This window comes from Nilaparvata lugens, chromosome 3, assembly GCF_014356525.2.
Source record: "Nilaparvata lugens isolate BPH chromosome 3, ASM1435652v1, whole genome shotgun sequence".
Taxonomy (NCBI): Eukaryota; Metazoa; Arthropoda; class Insecta; order Hemiptera; family Delphacidae; genus Nilaparvata; species Nilaparvata lugens.
Genome location: NC_052506.1, coordinates 75,857,542 through 75,877,073, shown reverse-complemented (window position 1 = coordinate 75,877,073; position 19,532 = coordinate 75,857,542). Strand labels below are relative to the sequence as shown.

Genomic DNA, 19,532 nt, shown 5'->3' with positions numbered 1-19,532 from the left:
AGTATGGCCACCTATAGTAGTTCATATCCTTAAACAATGCACCAGCAGCTTCTTCTACCCTTAAAATTTCCCGGTTATGATAAATGGGGGTAGCCTAATTTCCATCGTTAACAGGGGAGATACATCCCTGAATATTTGGGAAAATTGTTTATTCCTCTCCCCTAGAAAAAATTCAAGTTCAAGAACTGAAGTAAAAATTATGAAAAATTGATCAAAACAGTTAATGAAAAGTATCTAATTATGATTTTGGTATTATTTATGCTTACTTTCTGTTTTATTATTTTATACTTTTGTTTATAAAATTATGCATTCTCTTTTATTCGTTTTGAATATGTATTTGTTGTATGGCAAATAAATGATTTGATTTGAAACCTATTAGCATTATTAGTTGCTCCTTGCACTATTACTGGTAAGATAACTTAATCAATAAGTGAAATTAATATGCTAAAGTCTTCATCTAGTCTACAGCTTGAATAACGAAGATTATTACAAGAATTAACTTATAGCCTCTAAACCAACTGTTATAGTTTATATTCTAGCGGACACTAAAGTGCCATGAACCCGGATAATTATCATTTTTCGATTGATTTCATAAGTATAGTCACATTTACAATATCATGGAATGCGTCCGAACTAAACTTCTGTTGGTTGCTAAGGACACCAAAAGAAAAAATAAATCTAATCTCATAGCACTAAGGAGGCGCGCCGTGGAATTGTTCCGCTGTTAGACACACATCGGAACATAATAATAATAATAATAATACTTTTCCTTTGTTCAATACAGTACAGTCATTATGAATCACAACTATACAATTGAACATTGTCATGTACAAAAAAACTTCAATATTTAACATAATAAAAATATAGATATAGCCTATATGATATCACACATAATTGTCGTATAAAAATTCATTTACACTATAAAAACTTCTTTCAACAAGGAACTTATAAAGATCTTTTTTGAAAGTCATGCTGTTAAAATCTATATTACTAGGCAACTTGTTTATAAATGTTGTCCCTATGTAACTAGTTTTTTTCTCAAAAAGAGTTAGCCTGTGAGGCTGAACGACGAAGTTGTTCCTGTTTCTGGTAAAGTGTGAATGTAGGCTACCTGTGCAATGTTGTTAGTCGAGAAGAAGAATACCAAGAAAAACACAAAGCAAGGTAGGCATGAAACTAACTATGGATTTATTGTAAATCAATCTTTGTTTCCACAGGCATGAAACTAACATAGGCATGTAACTAACTGTAAATGTAACTAACATGTAAACTAACTGCATGTAACTAACATGTAAACTAACTGTAGGCATGTAACTAAAATAGTAGGCATGAAACTAACTATGGATTTATTGTAAATCAATCTTTGTTTCCACAGAATATAATTTAAATAAATAAAATGACTTCAATGTGGAACTAAATTACTAAATGTTAAAAAATGAAGTTACCTAAATGTTAAAAAATGTCTCGCTGTACCTAAATAAAATTCTGCAAATTTTAAGGCTTGCTTCTGATTTAAAATTTATTGTAAAAAGTATTACATATGGGTTCCATGTTACAGGAATGCAAAGAGGAAGAAAGTACATGAACTGACCGAAAGAGAGCATAGAAGAGAGAAAAAGAAGTGGAGACAGAGGCAAAATGCAAGTAGAAAAAAGAAAAAAATTGATAATGCAAACCGAGAACTAACGCCTCCTTCTACACCAGAGCCATCGCCATCAAATTCCAATGGTAATAAAGTGAGAGGACGCAAAGTTATACTACGTCACAGATCAAAGTGTGTCAGGGAAAATAAAAGACTCCAAGCACATGTGAAAATATTGGAAGAAAAAATCAGAAATGAACAGAGAAAGGCTGAAAAATACAAAAAAAGATTACAAAGACAGAATGCCAAACAAAATAATAAATTGAATATGATGCCAGACAGTGACCTGACTCCTAATTCAAAAACAAGAAAGATGTTGACAGACCTAGATAATGATTTAAGTGAGTCAAATATTCGGAGAAGAAAGTCTCTCCTTATGAATTCAAGTGTGGCAAGAACATTGACATTTCACAATGCAATGACAAGTTCTATAAAAGAAAACTACATGGGAGCAAAATCTAAGATAGTTAAACGCCACATAAGCTCGGCACTTTCTTCCAAACTGATACTGCGATACCGTTTTCAAACTATGATTGGTAGAACATTGGGTCTCTCATGTTGCCAACGCTTGCTTCAAAAGCGTCAGTTAAAAGATAACAAAAGGCGCTTTTTAATAGAAAGCTTTTTCTTGAGTGAAGACGTGAGCCGCACCACAGCTGGTATCAAAGAAACAGTGACAAGAAAGAAAATCAAAAAGCAAAAACGCTATCTCCTCTCAGACATGAAGACTCTATTCAAAAATTTATCAAGTTACATGGTCGTGGAATATCGTACACAACTTTCACCCGATTCAGACCGTTTTATGTATTGAAACCAACTGAAGTGACTAGAAATACTTGCTTATGTAAACAACATACAAACATAGAACTAAAAGCAGCAAAGCTACGACAGATGAATTTAATTGATGAAAAAGACCCACATAAACTGTACCCACTTACAGTATGTGACAAAAGCAACTGTCAATGCATGTATAACATGTGTCAGATATGCAAGACATTGACTGTTCCTTTGAAAGACTTTGAGGGGAACAATGAAGTGAAGTGGGAGAAATGGGTAACTGCAAAAGAAATAAGACAAAAAAGAAAAACGGTGAAGTTGTTTCTGTCCCCGTGCAGATCACATCCAAAGTGACAGTTGATGGTACACTTAGTCAATTAACAAAAGAGTTCCATGAAGAAATAACTCTCTTGAAGAAACATGCCTTCAATATTAAAATACAAAATAAGGGCTATGATGACGTGAAAACTAACTTAAAGAGGAACGAGGCCATTCTACACGCCGACTTTTCTGAGAACTATTCATGCAAACTTGCTTCAGAAGTGCAGAGTTTCCATTTTGGTGGAAGTAGGAATCAGGTGACTCTCCATACCGGCATTATGTATACGTCAACTGAAAAACCACTTCCATTTGCTACAGTATCTCCTAATAAAGAGCATGGACCCGCCGCTATTTGGGCGCACTTGAAGCCAGTTCTGGAATACTTGAAAATTGAACACCCAGATGTGAGTACAGTACACTTTTTTTCTGACGGACCTTCCAGCCAGTATAAGCAAAAACAGAACTTCTATTTGTTTACAACACAAGTATATGAATTAGGATTTCAAAATGCAACTTGGTCTTTTTTTGAATCTTCCCATGGTAAAGGGGCACCAGATGGTGTTGGCGGTGCTCTAAAACGAATGGCGAACCATTATGTTGCTCATGGCTGTGACATTACTGATGCAACAGTGTTCTTCAACTTAATGAAAGAAAAAAGCAAGATAAAGCTTTTCTATGTAACAGATAATGACATTGAACAGTCTTTCGAAAACTTACCCAGTATACCCCTAAAAACGATTGCTGGTACAAGGGGTATTCACCAAGTCATTACATATAAGAAGAATGAAATGATTTTCAGGCCGCTATCTTGTTTTTGTGATGCAAATAAATGGGAAGAAGGACTTACTTGCAAGTGCTATTTTCCAGCTGAGTCAGTATCATTTACTGAGAAACAGAAAAAATGCAAGCAGCGGAAAAAGAGCCGTTACGAAGCAATCTACTCTTCATCAGAGTCTGATTCGGAAGCAGAAATCAGCCTGGTTGAATCGGATGATGACATATTGACAATGGAGGATTTTGCCAACCACATGCAAAGAGAGTCTGTGGATCAAGAAGTACTACTAGAGGCTCCAACAGAAGCGAATATTTCCGAGGGAACATTCATTATTGTGGAGCTATTAGGTAAGTAACTCTTGCTTCTCTTAAATAAAATAAGATAAGATAAAATAATAATAGAAATTACAATGATTCTACAATATGTGTGGTTGCAAATATATTAAAAGGAACTAGTGGACCACCCATGCGCAGCTACAGGATTCGAATCTGAATACCTTCCCAAAGTTTCATGACGATCGGATGAACGGTATGGTAATGCATAAAGGACATACATCTGTTGTCTTTTGTAGATATAGATATAATAATATTTTTTCCTTTGTATGGAAAAGAAGTCTATGGCATGTCATTTATGCAAAATATAGGCTTTTTACTACAATGACTTCACCATTGTTTTTAAAATTTAAAACAGATTTTATCAATAACCATTACTTTTTCTAATAATTTTTGTTTTTTACAGGTGGTTTGAGGAAAAAAACAAAACTTAAATTTGCTGGTCTAGTTACTAGAAAATGCAACCGAGAAGACGATGGTGACTACATTGTGACATTTTTGGTGAAACAGGGAACTGATGATTGTTATTTACTGAATGAAAAAGATGTTTCTGCAATTGATTTCGCTCAAGTCAATGCTGTTCTTCCACAGCCTGAAATAGTTATGAGAGGTTCAGAACGCTTTGCATATAAATTCCCCTGCTGCCTGGAAAACTATTTCTAATTAGTCGTTTTTCACAAGCAAAAAATAATACAACATTTAACATTAGTTATTGACATTTAGTTTACACTCTGAAACTTTGTAATAATTTAATTTGGTCAAAATTACATAACGTTTTTAAAATTAATAATTTGTGTTATTTTTTCTGAACTTTTAAAACTTACAAGTTCTAGACAAGAACGCACATGTCATGAGTGTTACTATCTGTCACGAGTGTTACTAATTGTCATGAGTGTTACTTTAGTCAAAATATAAAAAAAACTAATAATATAAATACTTTATGAAATAACCCGATGTGTACAATTAAATCATAATGGTTCTTTAACTGAAACATAATAGTTAAGACAAACAAATGTTTGTAATCTTTGGAAAAATATAAAGTTTATCTAAATTTTTTTAATGTTTGTAACACTCGTGACATAAAATTGAAATTTTTCATTACAATAAATATTTGTTTTCTTCTAATAAGTGATAAACTGGTTGAAGAAAGTCACTTAATTATATTAAATGAGTAATTTTATTTTTACATCAATAAATTAATAACCTAAAAAATTTGTTATTGCTGGTAACACTCGTGACGCTTAGTCCTGTAGTGATAAATAAAAATTGATATAAATTATATATCATTCAATAAACACAAAGAATTCCAGCTGCACGTTATTCAAAAAAGGGTGCAGAATACAGGTGAGCAAATGATTAAAACTGTTTAACAAACTTAATTTGACATCCTTCATAAATTGAATTTGGCATCTAATATGAAAATGACCCCTCTCCCTCTTATTTCATTATTTTCATCCATCATTTCTTCTCCACTTTCTTCATTTACTTCTACTTCATTGATTCCATCTTCAATATCATTTGTTTCAATCTCAATACCCTCAGCTTCACTTGTATCAGTTTCTTCTACTTCATTATTTTCAATTTCTTCAACTTCATTTATTTCAGTTTCTTGTACTCCATCATTTTCAATTTCTTCAAATACATTGTTTGGATCATTACCTTTTGCGATTCCCTCAATGTCAAAGCCTTGATTTATATTGAATACTTTGGGGTCAGAATATTTTTCACCTTGGTTAGATTGCTCAACATTTGAAAAAATTACATCCCTAGAAACAATTATTTTCAAGTCAACTTCAAACAAACCATTCGAATTTTTTATGCCTTCCATAATGACTTTATTGTCTTTCAACACCTCAACCCTATTTCCACTAAATAAGACCTTACCATCGTTCTCAGTGATAGCACTTACAGATAACAAATTTTTAGAAAGTTCTGGAACATATAAAACATTATTTAAGTTGCATTTGTCTGATTTGATGTTTCCTACCTCAAGAGCAAACATTGATTCATTTTCCTTGGCTACTCCTACTTTACAACTAATTGGAATGGAACTATCAAATAGTGATTTAGATTTTACCATATGTGAAGTAGACCCTGAGTCAATTACGAAAGTGTCATAGTATTTTACATTAGAATTAGTAGTTAAAAAGGATACTTGGTTCTTCTTCTTATCATTCTGTTTTTTACGAAAGTAACAGTCTTTGTCTTCATGATTATTCTTCTTGCAAATACTACAGAATAGACCACTTTTCTGTTTCATTTTATTTCTGCATTCACGGGAAATATGTCCATAATTTTTGCATCTGTAGCACTGGATTTCCGATGTTTTGAATACCACTGGTTGCACAGAATCACCTTTATCAGTAGATAGTCTGCGTTCTTCATTCACCAACCGGGAGGTTAGGTTTGTGAGATTTCTGTCACAAATTGCGGTTGCTTCCCACGAAGTTTGAAAGTGGGTGTATTTCCTGGGCAGGGAGCTGAATATTTTGCCAATAACCATCTCGTCATCGATTTCGTGTCCAACAGATTTCAATTTATGGGTCAAATTTTCCAGACGGCTGATGAAACTAGCAATGTCTTCATTAGCCTCTAGTGTAAAATTGAAAAAGTCCTGCATTAGAGAAAATTTCTGTTGTTTTTCATCACGTTCGTAGATTTGACACAGTTTTTTAAACATTTCACACGAAGTTTCACAGTTCAAAATGTGATTCAAAGGTTTTGAGTCAATTGTAGTTATTATTATTTTCTTGGCTTTAGCGTCCTTCAAATTGAAAATAGAAAGTTCTTTTTCTTTACTAGGGTCGTTTGGTTTTAATTCTTTTCCATTAACAATATCACTAAGTCCTTGAGAGTCGAACAAAATTTTAATTTTAAATTTCCACATTTGAAAGTCTTCATCGTTGGATAGCTTTCCAACCATACCCAAGTCCGAATCACTGGAACCAGCCATTTTTACTTTGAACTCGATTGCCTTACCTGATTTTACTTTTGGGTATTTTACTTTTACTTTTAATGTTTTTACTAGAGTTCAATCACTTCACCGGTATTACTATTTTAGAGTTGAATCTCCGAACTTCCATTGTTGTCTTGCACGAGAGTATTTAGGTTAAAAAAATTTTTTTTTTACTTGCACACGAAAGATCCAGTCTGGGCCCATAACCTGTTGAAGGTTATATCGGTGAAGAAATAAATTATTACGATTATTTGAACATTATTACTGATTTTATTTTTACTTTAAAGTCAAACCAATACATTGAACTCAAACGTTTTACTTAAGGCATGTTACAGAGACAGAGTTCAGTTCAGAGTCACCTGTGCCTTGCCAACCACACATATGATTATTTAGTCTATTTCATTGATTCCAAACAACAGTATAAAAATTCATTTACACTATAAAAACTTCTTTCAACAAGGAACTTATAAAGATCTTTTTTGAAAGTCATGCTCTTAAGATCTATATTACTAGGAAACTTGTTTAGAAATGTTGTCCCTATGTAGCTAGTTTTTTTTCTCAAAAAGAGTTAGCCTGTGAGGCTGAACGATGAAGTTGTTCCTGTTTCTGGTAAAGTGTGAATGTACCTGTGCAATGTTGATTGTTAAAAGTGTGAATGTTGGTTGTTAAACTGCCCATATTCTTAACCACATATAATAGAGTTTCAAAAATAAAAATACAAGGTACAGTGAGTATGCACAGCCTTTTAAAATAATCTCGACAAGGATGATTGAACCCCAATCTCACTAAACACCTGATAGCACGCTTTTGCAGAATGAATATTTTATTTATGTTCTGCAGAGACGTGTTACTCCAGAGCTCAATTCCATATGCAATATGTGAATAAATGAGTGGGAAATATAACGTTTTTCCTGTCTCAGGGAGCACACACTTGACTATGTTTCGCAGAACAAATAAACTGCTACTGATTCTGTTCGTCAGTCTGTCAGTATGGGCATTCCATGAGAGATCCTTATCCACAATCAGTTCCAACAGACTCGCCTCTGTCACATTCTCCACAATAGAGTCACCAATGCTAATTACTGTTTCAAATACATAATGTTTGAAACCAAATTGAAGGCACTTACTTTTTTTTAGGGTTCACTGACAATAATGATTCATTATAATATTGTACAACAGAATTTGTCTGTAGTACAATTCTCTAACGCATTTTTTCCGCGTCGTGTACAACATATGATATATTATAAATATAGTATTACATAATATGGTCTAATTCTACTCTCACATATGATTCAGAGTCTCAGAGAAACGTTTTATTTCCAGCACACACTGGGAGCACGCAGTCACAGACAAAAATTCTACTCCTTATTCTCTCATGTTTTGGAAACAAAGTGATTTTACGGCTACGCGCCGCGCCTTATGTGTGTTTTGAGCTTAAAGACACTGGTAGATTGGCTAATATGTTGTAGAATTGGCTCTAGACTTATGTTTCTTACCTGTGCGGTCCGGGTTAGTTCTTACTATATATGTGTTGTCAGTCTTTGCATCAATGGATAAGGGTGTGATTAACTGTACTGACTTAGTGTATGATTACATTGAATGCGTATATTAAGTTCTCATCGTATCATGCATGAGCCGAAACAACAAAATCTGGTAAGTGCCATTAAAACACGCATGTAGTTTCTCACACTGAACGTAACAGCAAGTGCAAGCGCTCAGTGTGAGTGCTCCCATAATTGCTCTTTCCAGATTTTGTTTCTCATCTGCAAACAAGGTCATCCATAACCAAGCATGCACTTGCACATAATATAGGCTATGCATCTAATGTGATCACACACCAAGTCAGTACAGTTGGTACAGTATTGCTGACTCAATCAAATTGTACTTTATTCATCTTTGCATATTAAAATATGAACAGGTCAAAAATAATAAAAATAATTTACAATATTCATCCAAGGAATATTAAACAGCTCCTCAATACATTCTTGAAATCGGTACCCTCCTTCTCTCATTCCCTCCTTCTATTCATTCATTGGTAGTAAGTTGACGAATGTGGCTCCATACAGGAAAAAAACTAATTAGTTGTTGGTTATCCATCTTGATTTCACTGGAATTATTACTATTGTATTCTTATGTAACTTCATAGTGAAAAACACTCACATTCTTTGGTGTGGCGACGCGTTTCATGCTGGTGTTACACATTCTCAAAAGTGAGTCTCTGTTTGGCTTAAGAATGTGCAACACTCGTCGCCACAACAAAGAATGTGAATGTTTTTTTCACTGTAAAGTTGTATAAGAAGAACTAATTAGTCTCACATCTTCAATGTCAAAACTAGAAATGTCTTAGATGAAACCATTCAAGTTTGTAGCTATGGTATTTCAATATATAGTTCTTTGCTTATTTGTATTCTATTTCATTTTCAGCGAAGAGTGTTATAGTTTTATCTGTTTTGAAGTCAAACATCAAGAAAGTTTCCACTGAACATGCCCAGCTTCAAAGTTTGGAGCAATTGAAAGATCAATGTGGACTCAAAAAATGTTCTGCTCAGGATATCAGGTACAATAATTATTTTCAAATTATGGTAAGCTCATGGGCCTATCTAATAGGACAACGTTTATAGGATACAAAAATGCTTCTAATGTTGACACTGATTCTTTCCCTCATGTAGATAGGTGAATATATGTGTATCTAAGATTGTGTTATATTCCTGAATATATGATTAAATATATAATAATTAATAGATATATTTATGATTAAATATATTAATATATTTGTGAATATATTTGTATCTAAGATTGTGTTATATTCCTAAATATTAGCTGTTCTACAATTACTTAGTTCTATTCACTTACACTGTCATAAATTATAGTAAAATATCAATGTGAAGGGTCACTTACCCTTCACAATTCAGTCCAACATTAAATTTCCTGTTGAATACGCTATTATCAGCAAGTATCATTGGACTAGGACGGCCTGTAAGCGTGAGCGTCAGCCAGACATTTTTGCCATTTTCTCAGCTGAGATTGCAATTTTAATATAGGACTATTACTGATACGGCGGAACTGTTCTTACAAGACCAGCTCACACTTGACACTTCACTGTGATGAGGCTGATGATTTTCAACGCTCTCGCCTTACATTTCCAGACTGCTTCCTAGCTAACCCAGACTGTTACGGTACCCTATTTTCACTGTTTGTTTGGATAGCAGAAACAAGAGACAAAAATACAGTGTTATTTCTAAATTATGGATTCAATTTTGAAAATTCATATCTACTTAAGTAGGTACTCATCCGAAATCAACAATCTTTATACCATTAGAAAGAGAAAATTCCAAAGTTGTTGTCAACATGATTACCTTGGTCCTCCATTAGACTAGGCAGCCAAGACGCGCAACCAGCCGTACAGTCAGGTCAGACGTGCGGTTGGTCGCTCACTCCTTCACCGGGCATTGCTTTTAATCTATGGCAGCCAAGTTTTTACTATAGGTGTGGTCGACTGACTGACTAGTTTAAAACAGGTGTCAAGTGACGGAGCGAGCAACCACCTGTCTGGCTAACCGAGTGACCTGGCTAGAATCACTGTATTTTCAGTCTCTTTAGAATTATTAAAAATTGAAATGGTGGTAGTGTTCGATCACCCTCCTGCTGGAGCCGTCTCTATTCAAAATTACTTATAAAATAATAATAATATCCAACAAAAGAGTTAGTTTTGTGCGCTGTACTGTTGTTGTAAATTGGTTGCGAAATAAAGAATCTTATCTTAAAGAAAGTCACAATCTTGCGAAAAACAAAGCTATCATAGAAAATTCATGAGCATAGTACTTGTTGATGCTCTAAATTTTCATCCGCCATTCTCTCCTGACTAGTATGATTTCCTCTCATTATAAATTGATTACTTGATTTGACCATTTCTGATGGTGCATTTATAATTAACATAAACGGTTCGTTTTGAGCAATTCCATTCAGGAATACAGAAATACTAATCTCCTTTTTAAAAGTAACTTCGTATTTCATAGTACTATATTCAGAAGCACACTTACCTTATAATTTAAAACATCTATGATTGTACAATTTATTTCTTAAATTCAGAATTTTCCATCAACAACAGAAATGGACTTAATCTATTTGGTTCCTTGTATCTTTCTCCAATCAAGAATGAACATTCTCGTGTTCAATTCATTTTTTCTTATGGAGGTGATATATTATTTTCAAATATGTAACTCAATGTTATTTTCCAGTTGGAATTACATATGTTTATGTATGGAAGCTTTGCTTCAATTAAAAGCGCATCTGACAAATGATAAGGATGAGCTGCTCAGTATATCACAACAAAAATCTGTAAGATTATGTCTGGAATTGGTTGTTACTCTCGGTCTTCTGCCAAACCTATTGCCGGGAGTTGGTATGAGCATCGAGCATCGTTCATCTCATGCTCAAAAAATATTCATCGAAATAGCTGAAAACGAAGAACCTGCTTCAAATGAGGAGGTAATTTCTACTTTTGAAACTTACTTAGGCCTACCTTTCACACTCAGTAGGCCTATCAATAAAATTATATAGATTCCAATACAGCTTTTCAAATCGGTACTGTTATTTCTTTAAAATGTGTCTGCAATTAATTCCTTCATCTTGGTTTAAATGATTCACTTTATGTTATGATTTTATCTGTTCTCTAAACTATCAATTAGATTTCAGCTATAGGCCATCATAGTTATAATTCCGAGGCTACTCTCTCTCTCAAAAAAAGTAAATAGATGGTTTTCTTCTGCTTTCACATACATTCAAGCTAGATGTTCCATCGATTTTAGTAATGAGTATAATATTATTAAAAAATTCATCTAATTATTTCAATCAGTATCTTGATCTTGAAAATCTGATTATTAAGTCAATCAACGAACTTATTTATATTATATACGAAATACTAATAATCTTATAACAAATACGAATATCATTTTGAAATTATTTGTACGCTTAATCTAGTCATTCAAGAAATATAAAATTTAAGTTGAATATCCAATCTCATTAGTTGATTAGTATAAATTGTACTATCTGCTGCATAAAAATTCTATTCTAGTTATCTGTATGTTGAATTGATCTTTTTTTGTTTTGTACTTCAGAAATTCGAACGAGTTGTAGTCGTCACTAAGAGCCTATGGATTCTGATTGAGGAAGAAACTTTGAACGGATTGATCCTGCCTCGCTATATGGTCGACTTATTAGCGGCTCTCTGCCAACTAGTCTTCGCTCCTTTCAAGAACCCCACTCCGGAGTTGATGGCGATTGTAGCCGCTTTCAAAAACAACTTAGACCATGTTATAGCAAATTCTCACAAGCCTGTGATTATCAGCGAACTTATGCTCATTCAAGGAAATAAGGTCAGTTCAAAAATAATTATATTCTTAACTCTATTAATTAATATTTCATTATTTTATAACATTGTATGTTCATGTGTGGTTGTTTCGATAGTTTCACAAAATGATCTCCATGGGTGTCCCCCAATTTATCTTGATGAATTTCGTTTGTCTTTTCTTTCAGTTGCAAGATTATTTCTCCCCCATTTTTCCCTTCGACGTGTTCTTTAAATGAATATGATACCATTCATTTGTTTTTTACAATTTTATAGAAAGGTACCTGAATTTTTATTTTTTATTTCTATTGAAGAATAGCCCTAACGAAAAAGACAATTTGAGGTGTCTAAGAGGCTCTCTTGTGTCTGCATGACGAAATTTGAATGCTCATATCCATTCATACTTCATCACATAAATCCATTACTATAATTTGGATGAATTAATAAGTTAAATTCTCTGATATTTATATTCCTTGAAACAAATTAGTATTTCTCCACTCATCTTACGACTTTGTCTCAGCCTATTTATATTTGTATTTTGTCTGCATTTTCCAGAAATGTCCCAAATGGATGAAAATAGGAATTGGCAAACTCCTAACGAATAGACTTTTAGATAAAAATGGAGTGATTGCTACAGTTCAAGCGATTCAATACAGTTCAAGTAAGAATAATCCAAAACTATTGACTGGATTAGATGCAGTGGCTCGCTTGATCACATCTCCCCTGGTCACGGATGCCGTAAAGTATAGTAACATCATTGTGCCTCAGGTAGGTCTATGTAATTTAATTGTGTATAATTTCAATTCATTATGACATAAAATTCAATGCTCCTCATTAATAGGTAAAGCTGATATTATTTCAAGTAACTCATGTTCTCTTCTTCCAAGATATAGTTTGCTCGTTTGGGGAAGTAAATTGCTAAAGCTTAATTTGCTCAAACTTTATTAATATTACGCCTCTTATTCCATTTTTTTAATCCATAAAAAATAGTTTATTATTTTTTTTAGAAAAATATTTCTTTGGAATTTTTTGAGACTCTGATCTAGTTTAAAACACTTTATAACTTTGAATTTTCGTGTTATGAATTGGACTTCATTCCAATCGTGACCTTTTTTTTCTCAAAATACATATAAAACCGGCATTGCTCAACTTTGTTTTTTTGCCCATTATTCAATTCAATTTATTTTCCAAAAAACATAATACACGAATATGAAATACAATATACAACATATTTTGGAATCCCCCTACTACACTATCCATCTGTGTGTAGGGTGGGGGGAAACTTCACATGTATGTGAATTGGCCCTGGCAGAAGGTTTTGCATAAGTCTCATAATATGTATGGATTGATGAGATGAATGTATTCATATTATAATCCAAACAAGCTTGCTAAAACTAACTGTAGTTTCCCACTAAGATAATAGTTGGTATATTACAATCATGAACGATTGGAAATTCATTTGATTAACTATCAAATTTATGTATTATCCCACCTCTCACAATCAAAAGAAATAATTTCCTTCAAAACCATTTGTTACAGGTGATTGAGTTGATACGATCTGAAGATCCAACGTCAATGAAGATAGGTGTGTCTTGCATTCGGTCGTTCTATGAAAATAACAAAACAAGTTGTACAGAGATGATACTTTTCCAAATCCTCGATCCTCTTATAAATCCATCAGTCAGTCTTCCAAAGCAAGAAGTTTCTCAATGCATTGTTGACTTGCACAGATGCTTCGCATTTCCTGGTGGAGAAAAATGGAGTGTGCCGATTGGTGCTTTAAGCAGATACTGCGGTATTCTCAAAGATTTATTCATGGCGACCGTCGAAACTGCTTCGAGTATTCGAACCCTCGTTGAAGACATTTTATGGAAAGTGTTGTGCTATTGTGATTGTGAAGGTTGTGAGGAACCTTTACAAATATTAACTGTGGTTTTATTCGACGAAAATCCGTATGAAAATTATCATAGTTTACCTGAAGACATAACATTTGAAGTTGAAAATGATGAAATAAAATTTTGTCATGTGAAATTCGGATCACGAGCTGTTCGAAAACTTGATAGGTCGATATTGAAATTGATCAAGAAGAAAGACATCAGTGGGTGTGTTAGTAAACGAATTTTCATTTTTTTGATGAAGTGTTCTCTGAGTAGTAATGAAGATCTTAGTGAGAAGAAAGTGTTCATTTCAGAATGTCTTGCTGATTTGGCAGAGTGTTCAAAGGTTCAGAAAAGTATACTACAAGATCCTGTTCCAGTCGTTGATTTTATCACATCTTTCGTTGACAAAAACCTTGACCAATGTGATAAAGAGAGTGAAATGATCTGCTTATCTCTAATGCTATTATCAATCATATTGAATGATATGATCGTTTCTAATAAGGCTGAGTGGAGTATTTTCGGAAAGGTCATGGTTTCACTTCCTTTATTAAGTAGAAAAACTGCAAATAATGAAATAAAAACTCTTAGCGATGAAATCTATAAAATGATCGTATGTCAAGGAGCAGCAGGTGAAAGAGTAGGCAGGACGTTTAAGTTTTATGAAAATGAAAGAAGTGAATGTGCCAAAGCCTTGGAAGATGCCTGTAATGAGCTGCTTCCAGTCCGTGGTCATGCCATGATAATTCTTGCAAAGTTGATCTCACAAGGTGATTCAGAGGCCAAAGCAAAGAAAAATGCAATTCTGTGTATTTTCCAGGTAGTTATTCGATTTCTCTCATTTCTTTATAATTTACTAACTTAGTGCTTAATAAAAAACATGTAATGATATACTTTGTATTTGTCATTTTTGGCTCTGAGTAGTCATTGCTGAATAGTAGTGACTCTAAAATCACATGTAGTTTTCATTTCACTATTTAAAACGTATGTCAAAATTGGAAATACTTGTAATGTCAAGATGTATTTTTAATATCCAAAACATCAATTTCATTCATGAATAAATAAAACCTAGTCATTGATCATTAAATTCTCTATTCACAATATTTTACTGGTATAATCATATCATCAATCTGGGTGAACTCTATAAAATAAAAACTCAGGGAGTTAAAGTGCAATTTCTAGTGAGAAAACATGAAGAACCGAATACATAACTTATTAACTTGAGTGTTGATAGGAAATGACATTGGGTAATATAGGAAAGGAGAACATCCGAAAGGATCTCTCTGCCGATAAAAACTATAATAATAATCTGGGTATTCACTTGCTTGTTATATTTCCAGTGGTTATGATATTTTTCAACACAATCATACTTGAAGTTCATTTGAAAATATATTGTTCCTAGTATTGTAGTTATTTTTCCTTCAAATCCATTCAAACTTTTACATTATTCAGGCTTCAGTATCAACATTAATAATATTCGTTTGACATTCATCAACTCTAAATATTTGTTATTGTTATTTGTACAATAAACGACCTATATTTGAGCCCAATATAAGACCTTGGTTCATACAAATAAATTTTGTCTTATTTTTAGGAGAATATAAAGCATGAGGACTCATATCTCTATTTGACTGCAATTGAAGGGCTGGCCTGCTTGGCAACTGAATATCCAGACATTGTTCTCACCACACTTGCTGAAGAGTGTGTTCGATCTGAAGGAAATGTCAAGTTGAAAGTTGGGGAGAGTTTGATGAGAGTGATAAGAAACTTGGGTGAGCACATTTTATAATTACAGTAGCCTATTATAATTCATAAAACTCTAATATGAATAATAATTTTTATATAATTGAACTTAAAGGTCAAGAGTACATTTTTAAAGCTTTCCAAGATTAAACCTACTTGATGTAGCTTAACCTGACTATTCATACTGATGAAGATGTATTTTAAATGTAAAGCATTCAATTCGAACAATCGGTGAAATGTTTCCGTAAAATGAGCATTCGTATGCTTTGTGAGCGCAGCATTAGTTTCTGAATTTCGTAAAGAATAATTTGGATAACAATTTCAATTATTGAATGAGAGGTCATATTGGAAAATTGAATAATAACAATTCGGCCCTGATACCACAGTATTTAATCCAACCATCTTTATGTATTTAACACCAATGATAGATTAGCCTACTTTTGTATAATTATCAGATTAGTAAATTTTAATTTTTGTGATAAATTTCCTTTCAATTAAATCTCATATTCGAATATATGTTTAATGAATATGGACTATATTAATAGGCATTCCTATTTTTTCCATTCTTGAGTATTCGATAACCTAAGTACAATAAACCTAGTTTATTAACGTGGCCGATACAAATTGTAAAGTGTTTGTCTGTGGCAATAAATTGATTTGATTTCAAGTTTGAAGTATTGAAGTTACTCGATTAATGTTACAGGTGAAATGGCTCCAGTCTACAAGTCAGAACTGATCAATGCACTGTTGTCAGGTGTCAGAGATTCTGATTTCCTAGTTCGTGCTTCCAGCTTATCCAACGTTGGCGAGCTTTGCAAGCTCCTTGGATACAGAATTGGATCAATTATTGAAGAGGTATTCATTCGGTCCAAACCTGAGAAGTTTCTCATTTAATCAGTATCAGCTTGAGCTTAGAAACATTTTAATGAAACATGATACTTTTCTATCACTAAAATTTCAATTCCTGTTGCTTGCACGATTTTTATCTTGTATTTCGTTCCACTTGTACTATATTAATAACTATTGGTTGTTGGTGAACACTTTTATTGGAAATGCGACTATAGTAAAGTCACGAAACTGGTCTAGTTGTTTGTCAATGTTGTCGTCCAATGCCGGAACAGTGAGCTGAATCACTCAATAGACATGTACTTTTTATTATTTAGCGTTCTGGGATATGATAGTAGGCTATGTCAGCTTTCCGGATTACGTTCTGGGCATCTTATCCTATTCTATTCACATTGGATAATATACAATGAGGATAATAATACAGTATAAGATTTTTTTGGAAAGGGACTTATCTCAAATTGCGGTGTCTTTAAACACAGGACTTGTTTTTCTCATTAAGTCAATATTACTTGTCTCTCAACTTACTGGTCTGAACCTCAGTTCTATTGTTATGGATTAACAATCTTTGAAATTGATTATAGGCCTACCTTTTTTGAATATATCCTAATAGAATATGATACCAAGTTATCGATTAACAAAATTGCCTTACTATGATGAATTAATGCCAAGATTGGTCTCCAATATTCCAGATCCTGAACTGCGTTGAATGTGTGGTGCTCACAGACAAATGTCCAGAGCCAAGGCGTGCTGCAGTTCTACTTGTCACTCTTCTCCTTCGAGGACTGAGTACAGATGCACTGCAGGTAGGCTATTTGTAATATAAGCTGTAGCATATTATTCTGTTCAATTCATTTTATTATTCATTCTGTGTATACATTTTGAGATTACCTTTCATTCACATGACCAATCCAAATAATACAAGCCATATCACAATTGCAGACATCATTTCCATATTATTTGTCAGCATCAAATTCTCTACGTTATTAGTAATCTTGAAATCGAATTGATTTGTTTTAATGAATTAATTTATATCACGAATGAATGAATAAAGTTGAATGATAATTTCACATAATTATTAACATTTAAACATTGCAAAAACATCTATTTTGCATTCACAATTCTGGTACTTTTTCAGGGAGGCTACCTATCTATTAATACAAATTCTATTTGATTTTTTTAGGTATTGCAGCCGATACTTGTACGGTTGTATCGTGCCTTGAAAAGAACTTACCAATTGGATAAAGACGATGTTACCAAACTTCATGCTCAGCTGGCTCTTCAAGAGATTGACTCCATTGTTCAGGAATTCCTCTGCCCTCCTGAGAACTTCTCAAAACGTATTTATGTGCTTGACCGACCTTCGTGAGTGATAAAAAGAACGAATTATTTTTTATTTTAATTCTAAGTTTTGAGGATTGAAATAGTCGGTATTGTATTTTATAGAGGTGTACTCACTCTGCCAGAAACATTTTAGTTTTATCAGGACAATACCATTGATGCATTAATCATATTTTTTAGAAGTGCTCTCATTATTTTAAAATGATACATAAACGAAAAAGGAGGCAATGTTTGAACGACTTGTGTAGCTAGAAAAAAATAGTCATGTGACAATGTTCATATTTACCTATAACTTGAGTCTCAACGTGATGAAGATATTTGTAAATAAATACTCTATTGAAAACACTTATTGACATGGGCTACTTTTAAATTAATAAAACAAAATAAATCTTATAGCACCCTTTATTTTTAAAAAACTTTAAAACAGTTGAAGAACTAGTTTCGGTTTACACCATCTCCAGGTTTTATTTTATAACCTGAAGATGGTGTAAACCGAAACTAGTTGTTCAACTATTCTAAAGTTTTTTTTAAAAATAAAGGGTGCTATAAGATTTATTTTGTTTTATTATACTCTATTGAATATAGATTAATAATTTGGCAAAATAATGTGTTATATCTAATCATTCAATATTGATATTTGATGTTTTCAAGGCTCTTGAAAAATCAACACTAGATTTTACGCTACAATTATTGTCAACTTTGGACACTCTTGTAGATAATGAGTGTTTTCAGATCATTCGCAAACTCTTCCAATTCATCAACAAGGGTCTTATCACCCTAAGGCTGTTCGGTACACTTTTTTATTATTTAAAATCGATAATCTTTTTCGATATAATTGTTAAGATCATTATAAGAGTGAGAAAAAGTGGCAACTGAAATTTTTAAGTGGTCTAATAAGCGAGTTATGGGTTGTTGAAGTGCTAAAATCCGTTTTCTTTCCAGATCATAAACGGTTTCGACTATATTATTAGAACTTCTCTTAAAAATTCAAAAAATGTATCTCTCTAAACTAGAACATTTTATTCCCCATATCGTTCATAAATAAAAAAGTAACATTTTTTTTAAATTCGATAACTTGTTTATTTTGGCATTAATCGCGAAAAAAACGCATATTAGAACAAAGCCAATGATATACTGAATGTATTAAAAAATACTCCAATGGAAAATTCGAAACTGTTTATGATCTGGAAAGAAAACGGATTTTAGCACTTCAACAATTAGCAATTATATCGAAAAAGATTATCGACTTTAAATAAAAATAAAACAGCCTCAAATAAATAAGGTTAAAGGGTTACAACCCTTTAATAAATTTGTTTGTGATTGAGTTCAACCTTTAATTTTAAGGATTGGAGTATTGAAAGCTGATACTCAACGTCAACGTTGGCGAGTTTTTTTGACATTTTCAATTATTGTAGTTACTCTCTTGGTAAATATAAGTGTGTTCGTGCAGTGGCGACTTTGATCAGAACTTTTGGCAAGCTTGAGGTGCAGCTGTCGATGCCGAAAAACTACAGGAAAAGTGTTTTGAACTTGAAGCTCAGACAATGTGATACATAAAAGCGAGCGGCTCTTCTTGCA

At 33.0% G+C, this 19,532-nt stretch overlaps 2 protein-coding genes across 3 annotated transcripts; both read left to right on the top strand.

Annotated features, from left to right (window-relative positions):
* The first annotated feature begins 382 nt into the window (after nucleotides 1-382).
* LOC111051718 (transport and Golgi organization protein 6 homolog) lies at nucleotides 383-18,303 on the top strand. Its single transcript, XM_039424596.1, has 10 exons — nucleotides 383-409; nucleotides 9,228-9,360; nucleotides 11,042-11,291; nucleotides 11,921-12,178; nucleotides 12,706-12,918; nucleotides 13,690-14,847; nucleotides 15,622-15,799; nucleotides 16,474-16,625; nucleotides 17,306-17,419; nucleotides 17,797-18,303. The coding sequence occupies exons 3-10, from the start codon at nucleotides 11,064-11,066 to the stop codon at nucleotides 17,980-17,982; spliced, it is 2,487 nt and encodes an 828-aa protein (XP_039280530.1). The 5' UTR covers nucleotides 383-409; nucleotides 9,228-9,360; nucleotides 11,042-11,063; the 3' UTR covers nucleotides 17,983-18,303.
* On the top strand, nucleotides 1,128-4,838 carry LOC120350579. 2 transcript variants are annotated; one of them, XM_039424598.1, is made up of 3 exons: nucleotides 1,128-1,164; nucleotides 1,559-3,862; nucleotides 4,254-4,838. In XM_039424598.1, the coding sequence occupies exons 2-3, from the start codon at nucleotides 2,692-2,694 to the stop codon at nucleotides 4,508-4,510; spliced, it is 1,428 nt and encodes a 475-aa protein (XP_039280532.1). In that variant the 5' UTR covers nucleotides 1,128-1,164; nucleotides 1,559-2,691; the 3' UTR covers nucleotides 4,511-4,838. The 2 variants fall into 2 exon arrangements, with proteins under 2 accessions (XP_039280532.1, XP_039280531.1); XM_039424597.1 differs by lacking the exon at nucleotides 1,128-1,164 and having other exon boundaries at nucleotides 1,409-3,862.
* Nucleotides 18,304-19,532: the final 1,229 nt, after the last annotated feature.

Coding starts and splice junctions, on each gene's coding strand:
- LOC111051718 (XM_039424596.1), top strand. CDS start 11,064: ATGGAAGCTTTGCTTCAATTAAAAGCGCATCTGACAAATGATAAGGAT. Junction 14,848..15,621: donor CAATTCTGTGTATTTTCCAG/GTAGTTATTCGA, acceptor TCTTATTTTTAG/GAGAATATAAAGCATGAGGA. Junction 16,626..17,305: donor TTGGATCAATTATTGAAGAG/GTATTCATTCGG, acceptor CCAATATTCCAG/ATCCTGAACTGCGTTGAATG.
- LOC120350579 (XM_039424598.1), top strand. CDS start 2,692: ATGGGTAACTGCAAAAGAAATAAGACAAAAAAGAAAAACGGTGAAGTT. Junction 3,863..4,253: donor CATTATTGTGGAGCTATTAG/GTAAGTAACTCT, acceptor TGTTTTTTACAG/GTGGTTTGAGGAAAAAAACA.